Source organism: Penicillium psychrosexuale (assembly GCF_028828465.1).
Source record: "Penicillium psychrosexuale strain IBT 29551 chromosome Unknown utg000002l, whole genome shotgun sequence".
NCBI lineage: Eukaryota > Fungi > Ascomycota > Eurotiomycetes > Eurotiales > Aspergillaceae > Penicillium > Penicillium psychrosexuale.
The window spans coordinates 5,632,118-5,651,976 of NW_026643187.1; the positions used below are offsets into that span (position 1 = coordinate 5,632,118).

General features: G+C 48.6%; 8 protein-coding genes across 8 annotated transcripts; 3 read left to right on the forward strand and 5 right to left on the reverse strand.

Moving 5' to 3' along the window:
* Nucleotides 1-217: 217 nt before the first annotated feature.
* Nucleotides 218-2,643, forward strand: N7518_003285 (putative phosphoinositide-specific phospholipase C; the record flags this gene model as incomplete). The annotated part of the gene is made up of 4 exons (XM_057184212.1): nucleotides 218-628; nucleotides 724-1,483; nucleotides 1,535-2,135; nucleotides 2,478-2,643. 4 exons carry the CDS (start codon nucleotides 218-220, stop codon nucleotides 2,641-2,643), a joined length of 1,938 nt encoding a protein of 645 aa, XP_057045662.1.
* Nucleotides 2,644-5,796: 3,153 nt separating this feature from the next.
* Nucleotides 5,797-6,218, forward strand: N7518_003286 (uncharacterized protein; the record flags this gene model as incomplete). Its single annotated transcript, XM_057184213.1, has 2 exons — nucleotides 5,797-5,891; nucleotides 6,002-6,218. The coding sequence occupies 2 exons, from the start codon at nucleotides 5,797-5,799 to the stop codon at nucleotides 6,216-6,218; spliced, it is 312 nt and encodes a 103-aa protein (XP_057045663.1).
* Nucleotides 6,219-6,372: 154 nt separating this feature from the next.
* Nucleotides 6,373-8,242, reverse strand: N7518_003287 (putative transporter; the record flags this gene model as incomplete). The annotated part of the gene is made up of 5 exons (XM_057184214.1): nucleotides 6,373-6,397; nucleotides 6,454-6,537; nucleotides 6,594-6,712; nucleotides 6,765-7,934; nucleotides 7,988-8,242. The coding sequence occupies 5 exons, from the start codon at nucleotides 8,240-8,242 to the stop codon at nucleotides 6,373-6,375; spliced, it is 1,653 nt and encodes a 550-aa protein (XP_057045664.1).
* Nucleotides 8,243-9,317: 1,075 nt separating this feature from the next.
* Nucleotides 9,318-10,678, forward strand: N7518_003288 (TauD/TfdA dioxygenase family protein; the record flags this gene model as incomplete). The annotated part of the gene is made up of 5 exons (XM_057184215.1): nucleotides 9,318-9,514; nucleotides 9,568-9,770; nucleotides 9,831-10,322; nucleotides 10,376-10,509; nucleotides 10,565-10,678. The coding sequence occupies 5 exons, from the start codon at nucleotides 9,318-9,320 to the stop codon at nucleotides 10,676-10,678; spliced, it is 1,140 nt and encodes a 379-aa protein (XP_057045665.1).
* A 177-nt stretch (nucleotides 10,679-10,855) lies between these two features.
* Nucleotides 10,856-12,871, reverse strand: N7518_003289 (HECT-type E3 ubiquitin transferase; the record flags this gene model as incomplete). The annotated part of the gene is made up of 3 exons (XM_057184216.1): nucleotides 10,856-11,152; nucleotides 11,248-11,532; nucleotides 12,035-12,871. The coding sequence occupies 3 exons, from the start codon at nucleotides 12,869-12,871 to the stop codon at nucleotides 10,856-10,858; spliced, it is 1,419 nt and encodes a 472-aa protein (XP_057045666.1).
* A 383-nt stretch (nucleotides 12,872-13,254) lies between these two features.
* On the reverse strand, nucleotides 13,255-14,688 carry N7518_003290 (questin oxidase family protein; the record flags this gene model as incomplete). Its single annotated transcript, XM_057184217.1, has 4 exons — nucleotides 13,255-14,018; nucleotides 14,066-14,193; nucleotides 14,254-14,399; nucleotides 14,482-14,688. 4 exons carry the CDS (start codon nucleotides 14,686-14,688, stop codon nucleotides 13,255-13,257), a joined length of 1,245 nt encoding a protein of 414 aa, XP_057045667.1.
* A 367-nt stretch (nucleotides 14,689-15,055) lies between these two features.
* Nucleotides 15,056-17,360, reverse strand: N7518_003291 (GABA permease GabA; the record flags this gene model as incomplete). Its single annotated transcript, XM_057184218.1, has 15 exons — nucleotides 15,056-15,225; nucleotides 15,281-15,359; nucleotides 15,415-15,562; nucleotides 15,612-15,740; nucleotides 15,792-15,869; nucleotides 15,922-16,123; nucleotides 16,177-16,234; nucleotides 16,283-16,311; nucleotides 16,364-16,398; nucleotides 16,451-16,529; nucleotides 16,586-16,700; nucleotides 16,754-16,995; nucleotides 17,056-17,125; nucleotides 17,182-17,215; nucleotides 17,275-17,360. 15 exons carry the CDS (start codon nucleotides 17,358-17,360, stop codon nucleotides 15,056-15,058), a joined length of 1,554 nt encoding a protein of 517 aa, XP_057045668.1.
* A 1,218-nt stretch (nucleotides 17,361-18,578) lies between these two features.
* N7518_003292 (F-box protein) lies at nucleotides 18,579-19,769 on the reverse strand (the record flags this gene model as incomplete). Its single annotated transcript, XM_057184219.1, has 1 exon — nucleotides 18,579-19,769. One exon carries the CDS (start codon nucleotides 19,767-19,769, stop codon nucleotides 18,579-18,581), a length of 1,191 nt encoding a protein of 396 aa, XP_057045669.1.
* Between the last annotated feature and the right edge of the window lie 90 nt (nucleotides 19,770-19,859).

A 19,859-nucleotide genomic window follows, 5' to 3' on the forward strand; every position in this document is an offset into this window, starting at 1 on the left:
CTCCCGACATCAACGGCATGTTGTCTCTACCACGACGTAGTTCATATATCCAATTCTCCATAGAAATCCACAAGTACTCCAGCTAAGCGGGGCAACCTTTGCCAACAAGCCCGCCCCTCCAGTCACTACCCAACATCCATAAGGTTGCATCTCCTATACAACATACGACATACTCCCTACTGGAAAAGAAAGCTCACTGACAATATACCAGTGAAAGATGGAGCATGTCGAAGTTCTCGTGGATCGTGCTAAACAGCTAGTACTCCACGAGCCACCCAGAGCACAAACACACACACACACGGTGGACAAATTCCACCCATCTTTGGACGATCATATCCAGGAGATCTACAAGTCTGTCAATGCATATGCTCCGACTACAGACTATTTCCTCAAGGAAATGCAACATGACGATACCGTCGCAGAATCTCCTGAGCCCGTCGCCGATGCTTTGGCTTCTCTGAATGCTTTTCGTGAGTACATGAAAGGTGTGAACGCGTCTGCGATGGGACCAGAAGAAACCCTGGATCTTTCCGCGCCTCTTTCGGATTACTTTATCTCGTCAAGTCACAACACTTATTTGACGGGTAATCAGCTGTACAGCGACGCTGCTGCTAGTGCCTATACATCTGTGAGTTGATGCTTGCAGAATAGTCATACCATTTTGATCCATGGATGTTATGATCTCCAGGACCTGGAATTGAAAATTTACTCATGTTCCAACAGGTCCTCCTCCGCGGCTGCAGATCCGTCGAGATTGATGTCTGGGATGGGGAATTGGACACCCCAAGCTCAAGTGACGGCGGGATAGGCAGCGACAGTAGCAGTGATTCAGAGACTGAAAAGGGGAAGGGCATGAGGAGCAAGTTGAAAGAAAAGATGACAGGCCGGAAAAGTGGCCAGGAGAAACTTGGTAAAGGACATAAAAAATCCTTATCCTCCAAATTGGAAGCGAAACTTGATGGCGTCCTTCGTCGCAAATCTGCCAAGTCGCCCCCGCGACCATCGGACGAAGACACCGCGACGAGCCATATGCCTATTCCAGTTGAGCCTCGTGTCATGCATGGCCATACTCTAACCAAGGGGACCACATTCCGCGAAATCTGCTATGCAATCCGTGACAGTGCATTTGTTGCCAGTGATCTCCCAGTGGTTATTAGTCTCGAGGTACATGCGTCTCTCGAGCAGCAACAGACGATGGTTGACATCATGTCGGAGGCGTGGAAAGGATTGCTCGTGGAGGCTCCTCCGGATGGACAGAAGCTTCCCTTGCTAGCTGAGCTGAGGCGGAAGATTTTGATCAAGAGCAAAGGTGTCCCGCTCCATGGCGAGGACAAGAAACCCGAAGGAGAACCTCTGACGCCGCAGAATTCCGAGGAAAAGTCCCCGGGACAACATTCGCCGAAGCCTCCAAAGGTTCTTGAGGCTCTGGCCGAGATGGCTGTTTATACTCGCGCCTATCATTTCAGTCATTTTGATCAACCGGGTATGCATCATTGTAGATATGATCATGAAGGCGATGCTAACTGACCAACAGAGGCTAAATTCCCTCACCATGTGTTCTCGCTCTCCGAGAAAGCAGCGCGAGAAGCCCATGCCAACCATCGCGAGGCCCTGTTCGAGCACAACCGAACCTCTCTGATGCGTATCTACCCGTACGCATTCAGAATCAACTCATCGAACCTCGATCCAACATTCTACTGGCGACGTGGCGCTCAGCTAGTAGCGTTGAACTGGCAAAAACCAGACAAAGGCATAATGCTTAACCACGGAATGTTTGTTGGAACCCACGGCTGGCGACTGAAGCCCTTTGGCTACCGCAGCAGCAATTCCCCGACAGATGTCATCGAGCGCCACAACTTAACCCTCTCAATCGAAGTATTCGCCGCGCAAGGCCTCTCTCTTCCACCGGGCGACCACAGCGAGAAGGGATTCAAACCCTATGTGAACTGCCAGTTGCACGTCGAAGAACCGGACGGCGACATTACCCCGGGCCAGGACGACGCCAGCTCCGACACGGAGAAAAGCAGCTACAGACGTTGCACGAAGAGTTCCGTAGGTTGCAACCCGGACTTCAAGGGCCAGAAATTGGAGTTCCCGACCGTGATGGGAATAATTGAGGAGCTGAGTTTCCTACGGTTAGTTTTTCTTTTCTCCGAGATTCCCCCTTGCTGCTTCTCTACCCCTCGTCACATTCGTTTTCGAGTATGCAGGCATAAAACCTGCATTGTGATACCCGAGAATATATGCATTTTCCCGCATCACATAATCATGACGAGTGGGCTTGGGATTTGCTTCTTCCAGACTTCCCACTTGGTAACATTATGCATTATGCACTATCCACCATTGGGCTTAGGGTTAGCAGGGCGACCTGTGGCTTTCCGCAGAATCAGCTCTACGGAGTCCTATCATGCATACTACCCTATGCGTTCCACTATCTACAAACAAGAAACTAACTCGGTTCTGCCTTCCTTTCTTAGGTTCAAAATCAAGGACGACGAAATCGGTCGGGATGCATTAGCTGCGTGGGCTTGCGTCCGGCTTGACCGGCTGCGGGAGGGTTATCGGCTGATTCATCTCCATGATTATGCCGGCGAGAAGGCTGGCGGGATCTTGCTAGTTAATATTGTGAAGCGGGTTACTTGACTGCCCAGATGACGTTGTGACCGTGTGTTTATTGGTTTAGATTGTCAGTAGTATAGCGATAAAGTATATCACAAATTCTGGAATTCTATATTTTACGGACCAGAAGGCCATCGAAGGAAACACAGCACCAGGACCGCCGAATATCTTTAAGCAGGGTTTGGGCAGCATGTCGTACAGCGCACCTCCGCATTAGGAGCATGAGGAGCAAGAAAATGTAGCAGGAAGGCAGGCCGATATCTGATAAATGTGACCAGTCCTTCGACATGTGTATCACAAACTCATCTCATTCATTTTGACATGCCCCAAAGCGACAGGCTACATATTAGGATCGCTACCGAAGTGCATCTTCTAACTTTGAGGACTGCATTGCAGAGCTAAGGCGCAACAATTTCGAAGACAGAAACAACTAGTCTTGGCCTACACTTCCTCGCCAAGGGTGTCTGAATAAAGGCATAAGGGCCGAGCGCGGGGTAGATTATGTCTTACTTCAGCTAGGCGGCTCGTTGGCATTGAAGTGGGTGCATGGAGAGGTCTGTAAGTTGCCTGCAGTGTCGTGCTGGTGGTATATATCACGTTAGAGGATTTAATTCTTAGCCGCATGATATGCATTGTGCCGATGCCGCGCATGGGTACCATTCCAATATGTTGGTTTCCGGAAGAGCGCTACTGTAGATGTGCATATCGCAATCTGTGACTTGGTCGATATCTAAATCGGCTTCATTTGCTAGGTTCGCCATGTGCGAGAAGAAGTAGCGGTGACAGATCAGACAGACTCGGGCGTAATGATGATGCATACAAACGTGGGGTAGTTGCCCAGCCCTGGACTTTGAAGCATTTTAGCCTATACTGATAGTACGTGGGTGAAAAAAATGGTCTTGCATGCTGCGAGCCATAGCCCCAACCGTGGGGTTCGTACCAGAGGAGGATCGGTGAGACCGAGAGTCAAATCACTAGGTACAATATCGCCTTAGAAGGATCAAGGCGCCAAGTTACATGCATCAGATTGATCAACATGGCTAGTGGGGACTAGCAGATAAGTCAAGTTGACCGGTAAATCCTCCGATAAAGTTGTGGCCAAAGATGGTCACACGTCGGCTGAAGGATCGCAATATGAGACGTCTACGGTTGTCCTCCGATTGCCCAGGGCCTCAACGAATACGGAGTTCGGAATAGTCGGTGACTCAACGATAGAACTCGACATGGTTCTTCCTAAGCAAAGTACAAGTATTTGTCATCTGACAGATCCTGGTGCAGGGGTTCATGCGTCACTTCCATGAAATTTGCATGCAGAACAGACTGATAATCGGCCTTTGGCGTTGGATCAAACGGGCCAGAACGGTACGGCCAATGATCGGAGGAGATCGTCTGTTTAAGGAATGGAGGGAACCCACGTTGAAGGTCATCGGCCAATCACAGCATGCCTCCTACCGAAGATGACCGAACACTAGCCCTATCTGGGATCTGCCATCGTTCTGGGGTTGATACGTCAACTCTTAAATGTGTTGAGAAGTTGCAATTTCCTCGTCTCCCCCTTTTTCTTCGAAGTATCGGTGAATTGATGCAAGTTGCCGAGACCCGCTACACTCATTTCTTTGTCTGATTTCTTTGGATCGCTGATCCCTTAGCCTTTTGGACGAAAACATGGTGAACTCACAATGCCGGAGGCCTCGGGAAGTACCGACGAAGCCGCTGTGATTGGCCTTGGTAGGCTAGTGGCTTACAAAAGAGGATCATGATGACCCTTTTTTGGGGGCATAGGTACCTGTTCAAAAAGCCAAGCCCGTCAAGACGAACATCCATCTACTGTTACTGGCTGATATCATTGGGCGAAACAAAGAAGTGACTGCCAGGTAAGTTTTTGATATTAAATTTGAGATTACAATATTATTATTTTCATATTAATTATTTTTACCTGATTAGCAATGTGAACTAGATCTATTCTTCTCTTTCACTTTTTCCTTGCTTTCCAGGCCTTATAAGGACCCCTCCTCGTCCTGTTCCATGGCCTTGTCTTCAGACTTCAACCTAAGACAGCCCTGAACATCCTCGGGCTTCGGCAAAGAATTCTATTCACACCCCTCTTTCCTCAACATATCTACCCAAACAACATGTGTTCCTCTACCAAATGTGCTGCACCAGTGTGCTCAAACTTCGCTGTCATCAGCAAGGTTCGTACAGCTTACTCCTATGCATCAATATGGTACTTCCAGCACTTCTGAGAATATACTAACTATACAACAGATGCCTGGTGTGCGATGCCCCAATTGCCAAGCACAGGGGAAAGAAGTCTGGGTTATCCCAGGCAAGAACTGTCACATCTGCCACACCCCTTGTGGTTGATACCTTCGAGGTCCTGTGCTGCACATCTATGGGGGAAAAGAACGTGCAGTCAAATCTGCCCATGCTGTCCGGATATGATTTGATTCACACTTCAACTTCATACACTCTCCCGGTCATATGGGCATTCCCTCTGGAATCTAGAGGATGAATTCAATACGTCTAACACACGAAAGGCCTGCGAATACTTTGGAGATTGACACACTTATTTGGGACTGGGTGAACCCCAGGCGGAAGGGCGCAAAATGTGCTGTCATGGTGTTTTTGTTTCTCTTTTCTGTAGCGTTTTCTGATAATGAGATATGACATTTTTGATTTTGGCTTTTTCTTCACTAGACGAAACGGTGCTATTCTTGCCATCGGGCTGAGTAGATATCGGCTGAAGTGCCACTCAGGTAAACTTTTTAAGTACAATCTAGAAGTAGTAGATAGCCCACGTGGGAGTTCCCGGGTTATATGACATCATTCACTCATATCGACAAGAGTGCACGCACAGAATAACTCTAAATCTGCCCTACATATATACGTGAATATAGCTATGGTACATTTTTGACTCCCTCTGGTATATAGGCCTTTGTAATCTGACGCAGGAAAGCAAGATGAGGCTCTATATGTCACTACTCCTCTAAGCACTATCCCTATAAAGTCATGCTAAGACTGTACTTCGGCTGCAATAAAGCGGCAAGAGATACACCCCAAAACAGAAAAGAACAGGGTCCGTGATCTGGAAATTTATCCGGTCCATACGTATGCATCGCCTTCAACTTCCATCTCATCCACAAAAAAAGCAACATTACAAATCCAAGCCAAATCACCATGGCGGAAAAGTATCCCATCGGCACACGCACCGAGAGCGAGCGTCTCGTCCGCGAGTGGGGGTTTCGACATATCTTCACCTGGACGGATGGAAGGTAGGTGGATAATTTTGTTAGAATTGATACAACGAAAATGAAACACAGCTGGACTACGGCAGCAAAATGTTCTCTCATTTGATACATGCACTCATGCTGACTTCTTTCAGCAACGCCCATTATTCCCCGCACTCGCATGGCGGTCTGACGACACATCTTATTCGTCGGGGGTCTCTGACAATCTCATACCCTGATGATAATGCTAAGCATAATGGGGAAGCTGAAAAGGTGACGTTTCGAGTTGGGGAGAGGGTTGATGTTCCTGCTGGGAAGGTCCATGAGGTTTGGATTGGGGATGAGGGATGTGAGTATGTGATTGGAGAGTAGAAGGATGTGACTTTTGCTTTTACTATATTGTTTCTACTGATTCGAAACTTCGTTGATGAATATTTTGTGACATTTATGCCGATGAGCTCAGCTCATTTTATTCTAGTTATTGAATATTTTAAGTCTACCTGTGCCAGACAATGTAGTCGTGTCTCTAGTGCAAGAATCGGAAATCAAGTCTGTAGTGCGGGTCATTAGCATTCAGTTGCGCAGCAGGAGACAACTCTTGACATACCTCTTGTTTCCAAGATCTTTGTTTTCAACAACGTATCGTGAGCGCTCTTCGCTGGACATCTTATCCCAGACAGCGGCGTTTTGTCTGAAAAGGAATATTAGCAAAAGTAATTAGATCAATCACAGTACGGGCTGACATACTTGTTACGCCACACGTAGTAAACCTTGGCAAGGATGAATATCGCCATACTCCACACCGAAAGAGCAATAAGGACCTTATTACCGGTGTGGTAGTACGGTTTATCTGGGGTACGGTAGACCTATGTGATGGTTAGTTATGAAAACCCGAGAACAAGGACCGGAAAGACTCACGTTGTTACCAATGATGTTACTAGCCTGCACCATCATATTGTAGATAGCAGTAGCAACCGTTCGCGTCCTCACAGAGCCTGCATTGCGGGATGTAATTGCGACAATAATCGCATGCACATAAGGCATACCAATCAACAATATCAGCAGAACCCAACGCACCCAAGGACTAGCACTCTCAGACACAGTCTCCAGCGCGATCAACAAGACCATAGCCCAAATCTCAGCACCGACGCCAAGCAGCAGTCGCTGATTGAACCGCTCGGAAGCCCAAGTCCACAATAGCAGGTTGATAATGAAGATCACATAGGCCGGGATAGTGAGCAAGTTGGTGTTAAAAGTGCTAAAACCGAGCGACTTCAGTTCCAGGCTGATGTACGACGTAGCCGGTGTGCTGGGGATCATCCAGGTCAGGCCAAGCAGGTAGATGAGCCACATGTCGTAGTCCTTCAGGGCCTGCCAGAGCAGCTTGGGAGTCACAGCCTGGCGATTGTGCATGGTTCCCTTACTCGGGTCATCGCGCAGCACACGGTTGACCATGATTTTCTCTTCGTGCTCGTTGAACCAGCCCTTCTTACCGCGGAACCGGCCTGCGGTCTGTGTTGGCGAGGGCGGCATATAGAATGCAGCGACGATACCGATCAGTCCGGTGATACAACCCTCCAGGGCGAACAAGTATCGCCAGCCGCCGGTGCCGTCCGATTGGCGAATGTGGAGGAAGCCAAATGCGAGGAAAGCGCTGACAATCGCGGTGGCTTCGTATGTCATCCAGAAGTAGCTGAGTCGGATAGGCAGCTCTTTGGACTTGTACCAGAATGATAGGAAGAGAATGGTGTCGGGGATGAAGCCACCCTCGAGGAGACCGAGCATGGCGCGGGTCGTGAAGAATCCGGCTCTGTTGTGCATGAATGCCTGGCACGAGGCGATGAGACTCCAGCTGATCATTTGCACTGGAATCCAGCGATCGGGGCCGACCCATTTTGAAATGAGCTGAGAGGGCAGCTCGGCGAAGAGGAATGTTAGGTAGAAGATTGTTTGGCCGGTGTTGTAGTCGTTTGTGGTCATGCCTAGATCGTCTAGCATGTTGTCTGACGTGGCCTGGACGATGTTTCCACGGTCTAGTTGGAGCGCAAAGAAAGTCATACAGGCAAATGTGCAAATGCGCCAATCAATCTGCGAAGGGTCAGTTACTTGAACAGAATACGGGAGAGTTCAGTAACCCATACCTTTCTGACAATGGCTTTCTCTTCTTCCTCTGTCCACTCAAAGTCCGGGTCCCAGCGATGGGCACCCTCATATTCAGGAATGGGCTTGTAGAACCGCGGGTCCTCGGTAGTATCAAAAGCACAGTCGGTCTGCTTGGCACGAGGGCTGTCATACGTCGACGAAGACGAAGACTCTGCGGATAAGACTTTCTGGGTAGGCTTAGAGTCAATAGGCCCGGCATCGGATGCCGTTTTACTGGCGTCTTCAACCGTCATCTCGTATGGGATTGGAAGTGAGATTACGGATGGAGAAAAGAAGCATTGCTTGGGCTGGGCATTTACTCATATAAGGGGAGACTCATACGTTTATTTATCACGCCATATTTGGCAGATGTTTCGCTTTGGCCTGCGCAGGATGTGGACCAGGCGAAAAGGTAAAAGTCACAACATCGAGGGCAGAAAGTTGTGGAACTGCGATGATCCTGGGCGATTTAGAGTCAATTAGGGTTGACGAGATTGGCTAGGTTGGCTCGGTTGACTTAGGGAGGCCTAGACTGGAACTCGGAAGGGCATTCTACAGGATAGATAGGGTAGACGGGGAAAGTTTCCAGATAAAAGAGATTTGTTGAAGAAAAATAGACGGAAAGGCGACGTTGGCTTGAATCACGCAAGTGTAGTGGGATTGACGTTAGAGTCAACGAGTTAGCGGAGTCAAAGTTAGCAGGGGTCTCGCAGAATGAACCTGTTTCATGCAGATCTACATGAATGCGAGTTAGCGTTGAATTAATAAGTATTCTATGAACTCTTGTATGTATTCACTACAACCTATAGTGATACCTCTACGCCGTACCCTAAGTCCCTAACATGTTCAATATCTAGAACATTGACTATACAATACAACTATAACTATGGAGATAATATAACTACTAGCTATAATAAATAGAAAATATCGCGCCAAGCCAGTTGTATATGACGCCATCAGCATCGTATCTCGCGTACTCCAACAGCGCAATGGTCGACTCGTTTTCTTCAAATCACGGCAATTGGCAATGCACGCACGCAATTCGGCTATCACGTCATTCCCAATGCGACGCTTATCTCGTATACATACAATAAGAGTACGTACCTCGAACCTCCTCGGCTCGCTCGCTAAATAGATTGTATGATAACACAAAGTTGACACTTTTCTTATTGTCCCGCAAAAACCGCAAAACCCCGCAATGATGGCGCAATTCGTGTGCTCGGTTTGCTGGTGCCGAAATAGATATATATTGCCAGTGTAAACCCACTAGAAAAGATGAAGAAACATATCTGATCCGCAGAGGCAACATACACATACGAAAACTCAAACATGGCTCCCTCCCTCACTGAGACAGTAGGCCTTCGTGCCCCGCCTGTTGCGCTTCCGCTCAAGGCGGACGGCGGTTTCAACAAGGAGAACTTGATCGGCTACAAGATTGAAAAGGATGTTGAGATTAAGGGCACAGACAAGGTGGCTCCTGTATCTTATCCGGAATATCTGCCTGTTTGGGACAACGAGACAGAAAGGTATGTATTGGCCTTATTCCATCCCAGGAATATCATATCTAATAGACATCTAGATATCCTCCTCTGACGCCCTTTGAGCACTACGACCACGGCAAGGATGCCGACCCCTCTTTCCCAGAACTGCTCCCCGAGGGAGTCCAGGTCGACCAGCTCACTCCCTTCATTGGCTCTGAGATCCACGGCGTGCAACTAAGCCAACTCTCCGACAAGGGCAAGGATCAATTGGCCCTGTATGTTGCACAGCGACGGGTCGTCGGTACGTGACAGACCATTTTTCCATCTCCATCTCTAAGCATGAATCTAACAAACCATCCAGCCTTCCGCGACCAAGACTTCGCATCCCTCCCGATCCAAAAGGCCGTCGACTATGCCGGCTACTTTGGCCGACACCACATCCACCAGACCTCCGGCGCCCCCAAGGGATTCCCCGAGATCCACCTCGTCTTCCGCGGTGCCGACGACCGCACCGGCGAGACCTTCCTGAAGCAGCGCACCAACACTATCACATGGCACTCGGACGTCACCTTCGAGAAGCAGCCCCCCGGCACAACATTCCTGTATGCGCTCGACGGCCCCACCACCGGCGGCGACACCCTCTTCGCTGATATGGTCCAGGCATACAAGCGTCTGTCGCCTGGCTTCCGGGAACGTCTCCACGGATTGAAGGCCGTGCACTCCGGCCTCGAGCAGATCCACGCTAGTTTGAACGGTGGTGGTATTGCCCGCCGTGATCCTGTTTCATCGGAGCACCCCATTGTCCGCACTCACCCCGTTACTGGCGAGAAGGCGCTTTACGTGAACCCCCAGTGTAAGTCTGCCTCGACACTTTTGAAGGATTGCGAAAGCTGACATGTCGTATAGTCACCCGTTACATTGTTGGATACAAGAAGGAGGAATCTGACAACTTGCTCAAGTTCCTGTACGACCACATTGCCTTGTCGCAGGATCTTCAGGCTCGTATTCGCTGGAAGGCTGGTACTGTTGTCGTTTGGGATGTAAGTTACAGCCTCAACCTATTCTTTCAATGAGAACAAAAGCTAACCTTCGCAGAACCGTGTGGCTTGCCACTCTGCCGTTTTCGACTGGGAGGATGGCCAGCGCCGACACATTGCTCGTCTCACACCCCAGGCTGAGGCTCCCTATGAGACACCCTTTGAAGGTTAGATGGGGCGCTGGAAGCCTTCGAATTTAAAATAACACGCCGCTATGATAATCCCACAAATTGAAGAACATCAATGAATAATTTAAACATCGTGCTTGCATTATCAGCGTAGACCCATACAAACATAGTAATACGTCGGTAATCTCTTCCTCTGTGCCATACATACAAAAACCAACAACTCAAACCTTTTCGCGCCTGAACCGACTCAAAAGCCCGACATGCCACTCGTTAAACCGCCTAGCAGAAAGCGGGAGCATCTCGTTACTCCTAGTCAACGCCTGCGCCATCGCTTCAAAGATCATAGACGGCAACTCCAACTCTTCCACGGACAACGGCGAAGGATTCCCGATTTCCGGATGAAGTAGCTCATCCACATCAGGAGTCTCTTGGTAGAACACCTTCATCGCTTGCTGGGCCATGATACTATGGCCTGCGCTGGAATTGGAGTATCGCATGTCTGGGTTGAAGACCCAAAGCTGCCAGTACAATATTCGTTAGTGTCATTTGTAGAATTTGATATGGCCTAAATTCGGGAGCAAATTGGAGTAGAATGGAATAAGATATCACCTACCACGAGACCGCTCTTCTGGCCACAATGAACGACGAATCGTCGGGCGCTTTCTCTCTCGATCAATTCGAGGAGCTGTGCTGCAACGATTGTTTCTGTCGGGTGGACTTCCCACTTTGTAATGTCTGCGTCGCTGGATGAATTTGTGTTCAGGGATACGTTGGCTTTCAGAAGTCGCCATCCCTTGGCGGTTGGATCTTCCATGCCGATTATGGAATTGCAGTTTGTGCAGTCGAGGGTTCGTTGTGGTGAGACTTTAATGTTCGCTGTTTGCTCTTCGTCATTGCCCTGGATTGCATTGCTTGTCAGCACATTGTACCTAGAACGTGAATTGAACTAATGCGCCGAATAAATACTTGGAAATGAAGAGAAAAGCATTGCATTCAAAGTCATGGTTATATAGAGCACAGCATGCAAGGAAAAATAATATAATGTAACTCTGGTAATCACGCCTGCTCCACTGCTTAGATAGCCGGCGCTGAAAATAGAGAACACCTTGAGTCGCAGAACAGGAAAAAGCGGCTCACACAAGTCCAGTATCGCAAACGAAAAGAGCGAAATCCATCTGGTTAGAGAGGATGACTACTCCCCGAATTTGTGATCCTGTTCCTGTGAGAGTATCACCTTTGCTTGGATTGCAGTACACAAGGTGCATTTCGTCCATCTCGGGCAATTGTATCGGAGGCCACCCCACTGATAACTGAGTGGTCCCCTTCTAAGTTGCCCGGTTCTGGTGATAAAAAGAAGGAAGAAATGATGATGGGAAGAAGAGGGGATATATAAATCTTACCTTTCTCAATCCTATGCAGTCTGTTTCAGCAAGAAGGAAAGTAGCAACATCAACAAAGACCGTCCCAGAAACAGCCACAACGTGGCTATCCGCACCATACCCTTTAGTCTGTGCGGTTTGGTCCTCAATCTCGAGCGCAGTGTCTTTCTCCTCTTTCTCGTGGTCTTCATGGGGGTCAGGTTTGTGGCAGTGCCAGAAATCCATCATTTCAGCCCAGTTGCCACTTGGAAGGTCTTTCCAGACCCATCCCGGGGTAGAGCTTTCGCCTGTGCCCTGATTAACCGACCCGGATATTAGCGAGGAATCAAGAAAAGCTTGTGCACACTCTCGACAACGAATACGAGTCGAAGACGACATTTCATCTGCTGTCCAGGGTGTAAATTCATCGATTAGTTCATCCCGTGGCGCCAGCGCCTCGTCGTTAGGATCGACCTGCATGCGGAAGGAATAATCGTGGCTGGGGTCCTTGGTGCCACCGGGATAGTTGGTGCTACTGGAATCCCTGGTGCCACTGGGATGCCCGGTGCCACTGGAATTCCTGGTGCGACTGGGATCCCTGGTATCACTGGGTTCCGATTTTGGTGCTGGCCCAGTGGGTGTCTCCAACACGCGCCGGGACGCATCGCTAACGCGTGCGGGCAGTTTGATTGTTTCTGTGACATGTTTAAATGGTTCTGGTAGGGAGACTGTGACTGCTTTTCTTGATTCTGAAAGTTGGATATCTGGTCGAATTCCGTCAAATTGTGTGGTCTCGGGAAGTGACACGTAAAGAGTTATCTGGCGGATGTTTGGTAGAAATTCTGCGTGTAGATAGAGGGGGATATCGGCATCCTGCATTGCAGATGTTGTACAAGCTCGAATGTGTCCCAGGCAGGGATGGTGCTTGATGCTCCGTCAAAAGGATAAGGCGAGAGAGGGTGAGCAACAGGGGTGGTTATTTAGCAATCATGTGGAGCTGGGTTTCTGACTGTCTAAGGCCATGAGAAACATGTCGCGCTTAGATTATTTGGACGTTGACTACGCCGCAGTGGTGGATGTCATGACCGCGGTTGTCAAATGCAAACAATGCAAACAACCTTGGGTACCTTGGGAGCCAACATCTACACGTGACCCCATGTATCGCTTCGTCGAAATGAAGAAACGATCATCTATCAATATATTTTCTTCGATTATTCATTAAATCATACATAAATTTGAGTTAAGTAGAGTATGAACAAAGCCTACAGATCATATCCGACAAAATTCCCTCCCCAGCACTTGAACTCAGTCACAAATCGCACAGCAGCCTTCAAGAAGAAGCTATCGGAATCGCCCCAAGTCGAGGCCAGTTCCTTCAGTGCTCGAGTGGTCTTGACAAAGTAAACATCGGATGAAAATTCACCCTTGACAGCTTTCTCAGCAACCCATTTCCAGTCCTTTCCATTCAAATCATAATTCCGGATTTGGTCCATTTTGATCTCGGGCCGCAGTTGCGCGACGTAGATGCCCACACAGATCAACCACCATTGGCGAAGAAGAGAGATTTGAAACTGGGGAGGAATGAAAGGCAACATGACACGGACCGCGTGGCTGGTTGCGAGGTTCATAGCGAAGAACCAATCGTAATTCCCGGCCGAATCTGCTGTCCCAACTAGCAAAGCAGCTGCAAGCTCTTGGCTCTCGCGGAACTGTTCAATTGGATTGTCGATCTTCCATGCTTTCCAGTGCTTGAGAAGCACGGCGTTGTGGCTGACAAAAAGGATATTGAGGTTGTCGTCGCCGGGAGTGGAAAAGAGGCCATCTAAGTCCTTATCTTTCCGGACCATGTCAAATATTTCAAAGAGTGACTTTGATTCATATTGTACCTCATTTTTCGAGAGTTTAGGGTCCTCCAGGGACTTGTATATGTCGTTGTGACAGGTTGCTGCGAGGCCGAGTGCTTCCATTGCAATTTCACGACTGTCCATTTCAAAGGCGTATGCAAGATGAATCAATGGCAATCCAACTAGACAGATGTTAGAGCGTGATCCCCCCGGAAAGCTGAAAACATACGAGAAGCCATTATAGAATCAAACATGGGCTCTTTGCCAGTATACAAGTATTCGGCCACAACTTCCTTCCAGTCATAGCTGCGGTGAACGACTTCATCTTCAAAAAAATCCACAAAGGCTCGATCAAATCTGGTTGGCGTTAGTGAGGGGTCCCAAGCTGGAAAGGCCCAGACAAGCCCAGCAACCCACCCTCGCCGTCCCAAATGACCTCGCCAATCAAGAGTAGTGATTTCTGCCGGTGAATCCTTCCATTTGACTAGACCAGACACTTCATGCTCGTATAGGCAGCCTAAAGTATCGGCATCTGCGCCTTGCAGAAAGGAGGAGCTCAAGAGCTGCAAGTAGGTCAATTTCATGGACTAACGAGTAATCCATACATAAAAAGCTTATGTTACTAATGCAATGCAAATAACTCACATGTATTAACTGATTAGGGAAGTTTCGACGGTCGAACAGCGAGTTCTCGACATGATTCAATTTTAGTAGGTGCTTCAATGCCCGAGCTGGCTTGTCTTCAGCTGTCTCGGTTTCATGGACGTGGACAGGGGGCAGATCGATCGCCTGAGTTGGCGTGGACGAGAACAGGCCAAGCGAAGGCAGTGATGGCCACCGAACAGTAAACATTTTGGCGATTAGTGAAAGCTATGTGTAGGCGTTTGGATGGGATTGTTGGGAAACCGTCACGTGAAGCAGAACATCGTATGACGTAGGAAATTTAGGTTATCAATCTGGTGACCTCTGGTCACATGACCTAATGAATCGGACGGCTTCCAGCTACTCACCTTGCTTCAGATATACAAAAGCATCTTTTTGATGAATTTGAAGATTGGGTAAATTGATGCTTTTAGTATAAGCCAAGAAATTATATCATTTTGCGACATATTACTATTTCTAAATGGGAAAGAGTGCCTGGATTGAGGGATATTCCATTTGAAAATTCATGATTTTGCGCCATAATTTACATTGCATGTATATCCTGACCATCTGAACCTTACGCCTTATGATGTTCAACCATTGGAATCGGCTGCTCCGGCTGAGCAGCAACCTCTCCTTGGAAGACTTCCATTTCAAGACGGGGACCGACGAAATTCTTGCGTCCATCTACCATCCACTGGATGAAAGAAATAATAAAGACAATACCAAATGCCGCAACACAATAATCTGTTACATCGAATTAGCTTTATGTTTTTGCATCACAAAAAGAGAGTCAACTCACTCATGTTGCTACCAGTGGCAGGCAGCTCAGGGGGGAAGAGGAAGAGGATAGTAGTCAGAAGAATGTACACCAACGAGATCTGAGAAGTTTTAGTCAGTATTAATTTCAGTGAGACGAAGGGAAAGATGTCATACGATGTTGATGGTCCAGCCAACGATTTCTGGAAGGACAAATGAGCGCTCCGGTAGCATTTTTCTTCCTCGGCAGCAGTTCACTGCAATTGGCATTCCATATGAAAGGCCGAGCAGCACCACTGATGCTGAGACAATAGCATTGAAAGCACTTGGAGATGTTAGCAATATACAGGATAGAGTGTTATGTATATGCTTACCTGGATGAGCCCAAGAAGATACAACCGAATATGACCACGAGAGCCAGATTGAGATATAGCGAGTTCAATGGGACGTTTAGTTTGGGGTGAACACGGGAGAAGAAGGGAGACGCAGGGAGACCGCCATCACTATAACTATATCAGTACAATGGCCAAAGTTGAAGATGAATAAGAACGTACCGCGCGAAGGCGTAGACCATACGACTGCTAGTAGTCATAATAGCGATTGCAGCGAACAAAGCGCAGACTAGGGGGAAGCTGGAAAGATGTCAGTACAACAACGAAGAGAGAGGAGGGAAGTGACACCTACATCAAGAGACAGATAGCGCCTGCGTTGCTCGAAGTGGCATTCTTCAAGATTGCAAGGAGCGGAGTTGCCGCAGAATCAATAACTTCGTTGATATCGCCAGCCACAAAGAGCAGCACAATAAGGAAGATTGCTCCAGTGACAGTACCGATCACGACACAAGCAATCATGATCTTAGGTCCCTCAACCGAGGGGTTGGGAATTTCTGTATTCCATTAGCCTCAGCTCCAAGATCAAGTGCGAACTCTCAGAAGCTACCTTCAATCATGTGGGCGACACCGTCAAAGCCGGTAACACCAAGACCACCTTGCAGAAGCTATGAATATGTTAGAGATGCTCATGAACTTTCGCACGAACGACATACCCCAAGCAACCACGCAATTCCATCAGGCCCTATAACAGTCAGTTCATGAAGCATAGATAGATAATGATAGGCGAAACTTACAGCCTGTTTCATTGATGAAATCGGTGAAGACAAATCTGTTCATTGTCAGTGATTTAGTTCTAGGATTGTCGAGCAGACAACACGTACTCTCCGGAGTTATAATTCGGCGAGGCACATGAAAGCACAGTAATGCAAATGATGGCAAATCCTGACAGGGACCAGATGACTGTGGGAATTAGTAATAGTAAGAAGTCTCCGACAGCTCGGTATAGGGTATCTCACAGGCTGCCTTGGTGACATAAGGCATAATGTTGTTCATAAAGGCATTGACGAGGAAGGCAACGATATTGTAGCCGATGTAGATTAGGAATTGGTGCCAGCGCTGGGGGTTATAGCTCTGGATATGAAAGTCAGTCAAATATATCAACGCTGTAGCTCAGAATAACCTACCGGGTTCATGAGAGAGATCACACCCAGAATAAGCTGACTGCCCAAAAGACCAGCGGTTGCGACCAGCGCAACCCAGCCAGAGCAGTTGATCCAGCCAGTAATCCAGGAGAGAATTGGCATCCATTTTTTCCACGAAGTCACAGCGACCCAGTGATATTGGCCTCCGGCTGTGGGGTATGCAGAAAGAAACTCGGCTAGGGAAGTGGCCATGCACAAATTACAGATTCCGGCTGTAATAAGACCTATTGAGACTCGTGTCAGCTCTGGATTGAGAATAGACAGAGAGCCAGGCGGATACATACCCCAGACAATACTAGTGCTGCCTCCCGAGGGCAAACTGAGAGACAAACTTGCTGATAAAGCGGTCCATGACTGTCAAAAGTCAATTGTTGATTCTCGTGGACTTGGTTTCCGGGCGCGTCACGTACATTTAGAATGGCGAAAGCAAGGCCCAGCATTGAACTTCAAAACGAACAGAGGTTAGCACAATCTAGGAATCCATGTTCACTTGCAGCACATACATCAGCGAGTAATTTCGCTTTAGCTCCGACTTATGGCCCAGCTGGGCCAGCTGAGCCTCGTCGCTGTTGTATTCTTCTTTGTCCATATCGAGTGCTGTGTATCACAAGCAACAAGTGATGGCAAGAAAAGGGCAGGTAAGGAGGAACAAGGGTATTATTAAACCAGTCCCAGATTGCATGACCTGACAACGGAATTTCGAATATCAAATTCTCCAATCTTGCCGTTCTGCACTACCGTTGGCTCCCCGCGGGGGAATACAGCGAGTACGGAGAAGTGTTAGGTAACGGATTTGGGGTTATAGAACATTAGCCAGGGCGGCGATAACCGGCCGTGCCTGTGACTGGCTGGGCGGACCGAGATCGGCAACTTCGGCCAGTCAGAGCTGTGAAGTCAATTAGCTACCAAGGCTTTTGGTCAATCGCGGACCGGTGATCCATGGCTTGCGGCGGCAGCCCCAGTGCTTATGCCACGATCGACGTGTCATTGGTCAATTGCTAACCCCACATTTATTGACTAGCGGGAAGAAGTCTAACTCGGGGAAATGGATAACTGCGAAAAGACATATCTGATATGCAGGATACATGAAGATAGATTGTTCTCGAAGATCTGGTCCATCATTCTCGACTTTCCCTGTTTCTGGAGGCTTTTACGGCTTTTACGGCTTTTGCCCCTGTTTCAGTGAACCGGATCGAGACGTTGAGGTTGAGCTATGTGGAGCGGTGGGCCGTAAAACTTCCAAGGTTATCTCTTGAGACAAATACTCCTATGTAAAGATATCTCTTGTCTTCACTGAGTGGACTCCTTTCACCATGTGGCATGCTTTCTTATCCGATCGTCCATCAGGACGTACCCGCAGAGGCGAAGTGTGGGCCGTTGACCTTGATCTTATTCCAATGTGCTCCGAGCGTATCATCCAGAAAGAAGATAATGATGAGAATCGAAGGATTCATTTACATAAAACGAGGATGAGCAAATTTACTAACTAGTTAAGTAGAATTTGTATTGATTTGTCACTTCCATTATCCCGAGAATGTACCGGGTACAAAGTAGTACGTGCATTGTTCAATCCCAAACCACGTCTTGACATCATCCATGGAAATCCAATCCTCAGAATTTCCAACCTCTCATTGTTCAAATGACAAATTATGGCTGGTCTCAACAAACATGGCCAGGCAAAACAACCCAAGACCCCCTTGACCCAGTGTTCCTCCAACTCCCCTGTCCGTTACAGCCAAAAGTCTCAAAGTTAATGAGGCCTCTCTGGCATCACTTCTTGCATCCAGGGGGGTAGAGCCACCTATGGCTACATATTCTGACCCTCAGCATGCAGCAAGAACCAACCCCCAATGCACTCGGTTCGAACATGCTCAACCATTTCGGCCATGGTCCGCACATGAAAGGCGCGACGGAAGATCTCGAAAGATCGCTCATACTTGTCGAGAGCAGGATCAAGTTGCATCATCTCCATGTGGGTGTTGGAAATGGTCTCCATTTGGGGGTGCGTGAGCATGGCAGTGCAACCACGGCACGCGTAAAGAATTTTGCGCGTATTGTTTCGATTGACGACAGGCACCCGGCAGGAAACTTCATGGTGGAAAGCATGCAGATTGCAGTTTCCCAACGAGATGAGGAAACGCATCTTGACAGCGTTAGGGGTATCCAGGGAAACAGCGCGATAAATATCATGCTGGTTTACGACCGTGAATTCGTCATCGGAACCATCTTCGTCGTATTCGTTGGCTTCGTCGTCGTCAGAACCGAACAGGCCCTCCGCAGCACGCTTGATGGCCTTGCGGGAGCCATGGATTTCCAGGGCTCTGGTCAGCGCCACCTTGACAGGAATAACCCAGGCACCAAGATCACCCAAATCCATGTCATCCTCATCCTTGCCCAGGCGCAGCAGGTACACAGTTTCAGGACCAATCAGATCGGGCAGGTCAAGGCCGAAGATCATTGCTGCGCGCTCCAAGGGGAGGCACCAGTATGCATGGTTGTTGTGCACGCATGGGTGGCAGATACGCTCCATGGTAGGAAGGTAGAGCTGAACAGTCGAGTTGCCGCACATGACACACTTCTCACGGATAATTGCCTCTTTCAGGTCGTGAATGCTCCAGATCTTCAGGCTCTGAATGTTCATGAGAATCTTCGGCAGGCCGGGGGCCCACTGCCGCAGAAGGGAAACCGCGCTTTTCTGCACATAGTGATTGGCGATACGGTTGACGTATGACAGGCTGATAGCACTAGGCAGGTCGAGTTTGTTGATGACCATGTCCACGACTTCGTTCGGGAGACGACTTATCATTCCCAAGTCCGCAGTAGCGGTCCCCTTGGGTTTGATGGCCACTGGCACAGGCCGGACCTCGACATCAACGATGCCAGTTTCCAGGCTGCGGGGGCTGTTTCCAAGGATTGATAGCACCTTGGCAGCCTCCTGGTAGGTGGCAAAATCCTTTCCCCAGGACAACTGCTCCGGTTCCAGCGTGATGGTTTGCATTGTAGCGGGCCGCGCGTGCAAATCACAAGGAAGGCAATTTGTTTGGAAAAACGCGTTGCGCGTTAACGGATGAAGGAACTTTATCAGTGT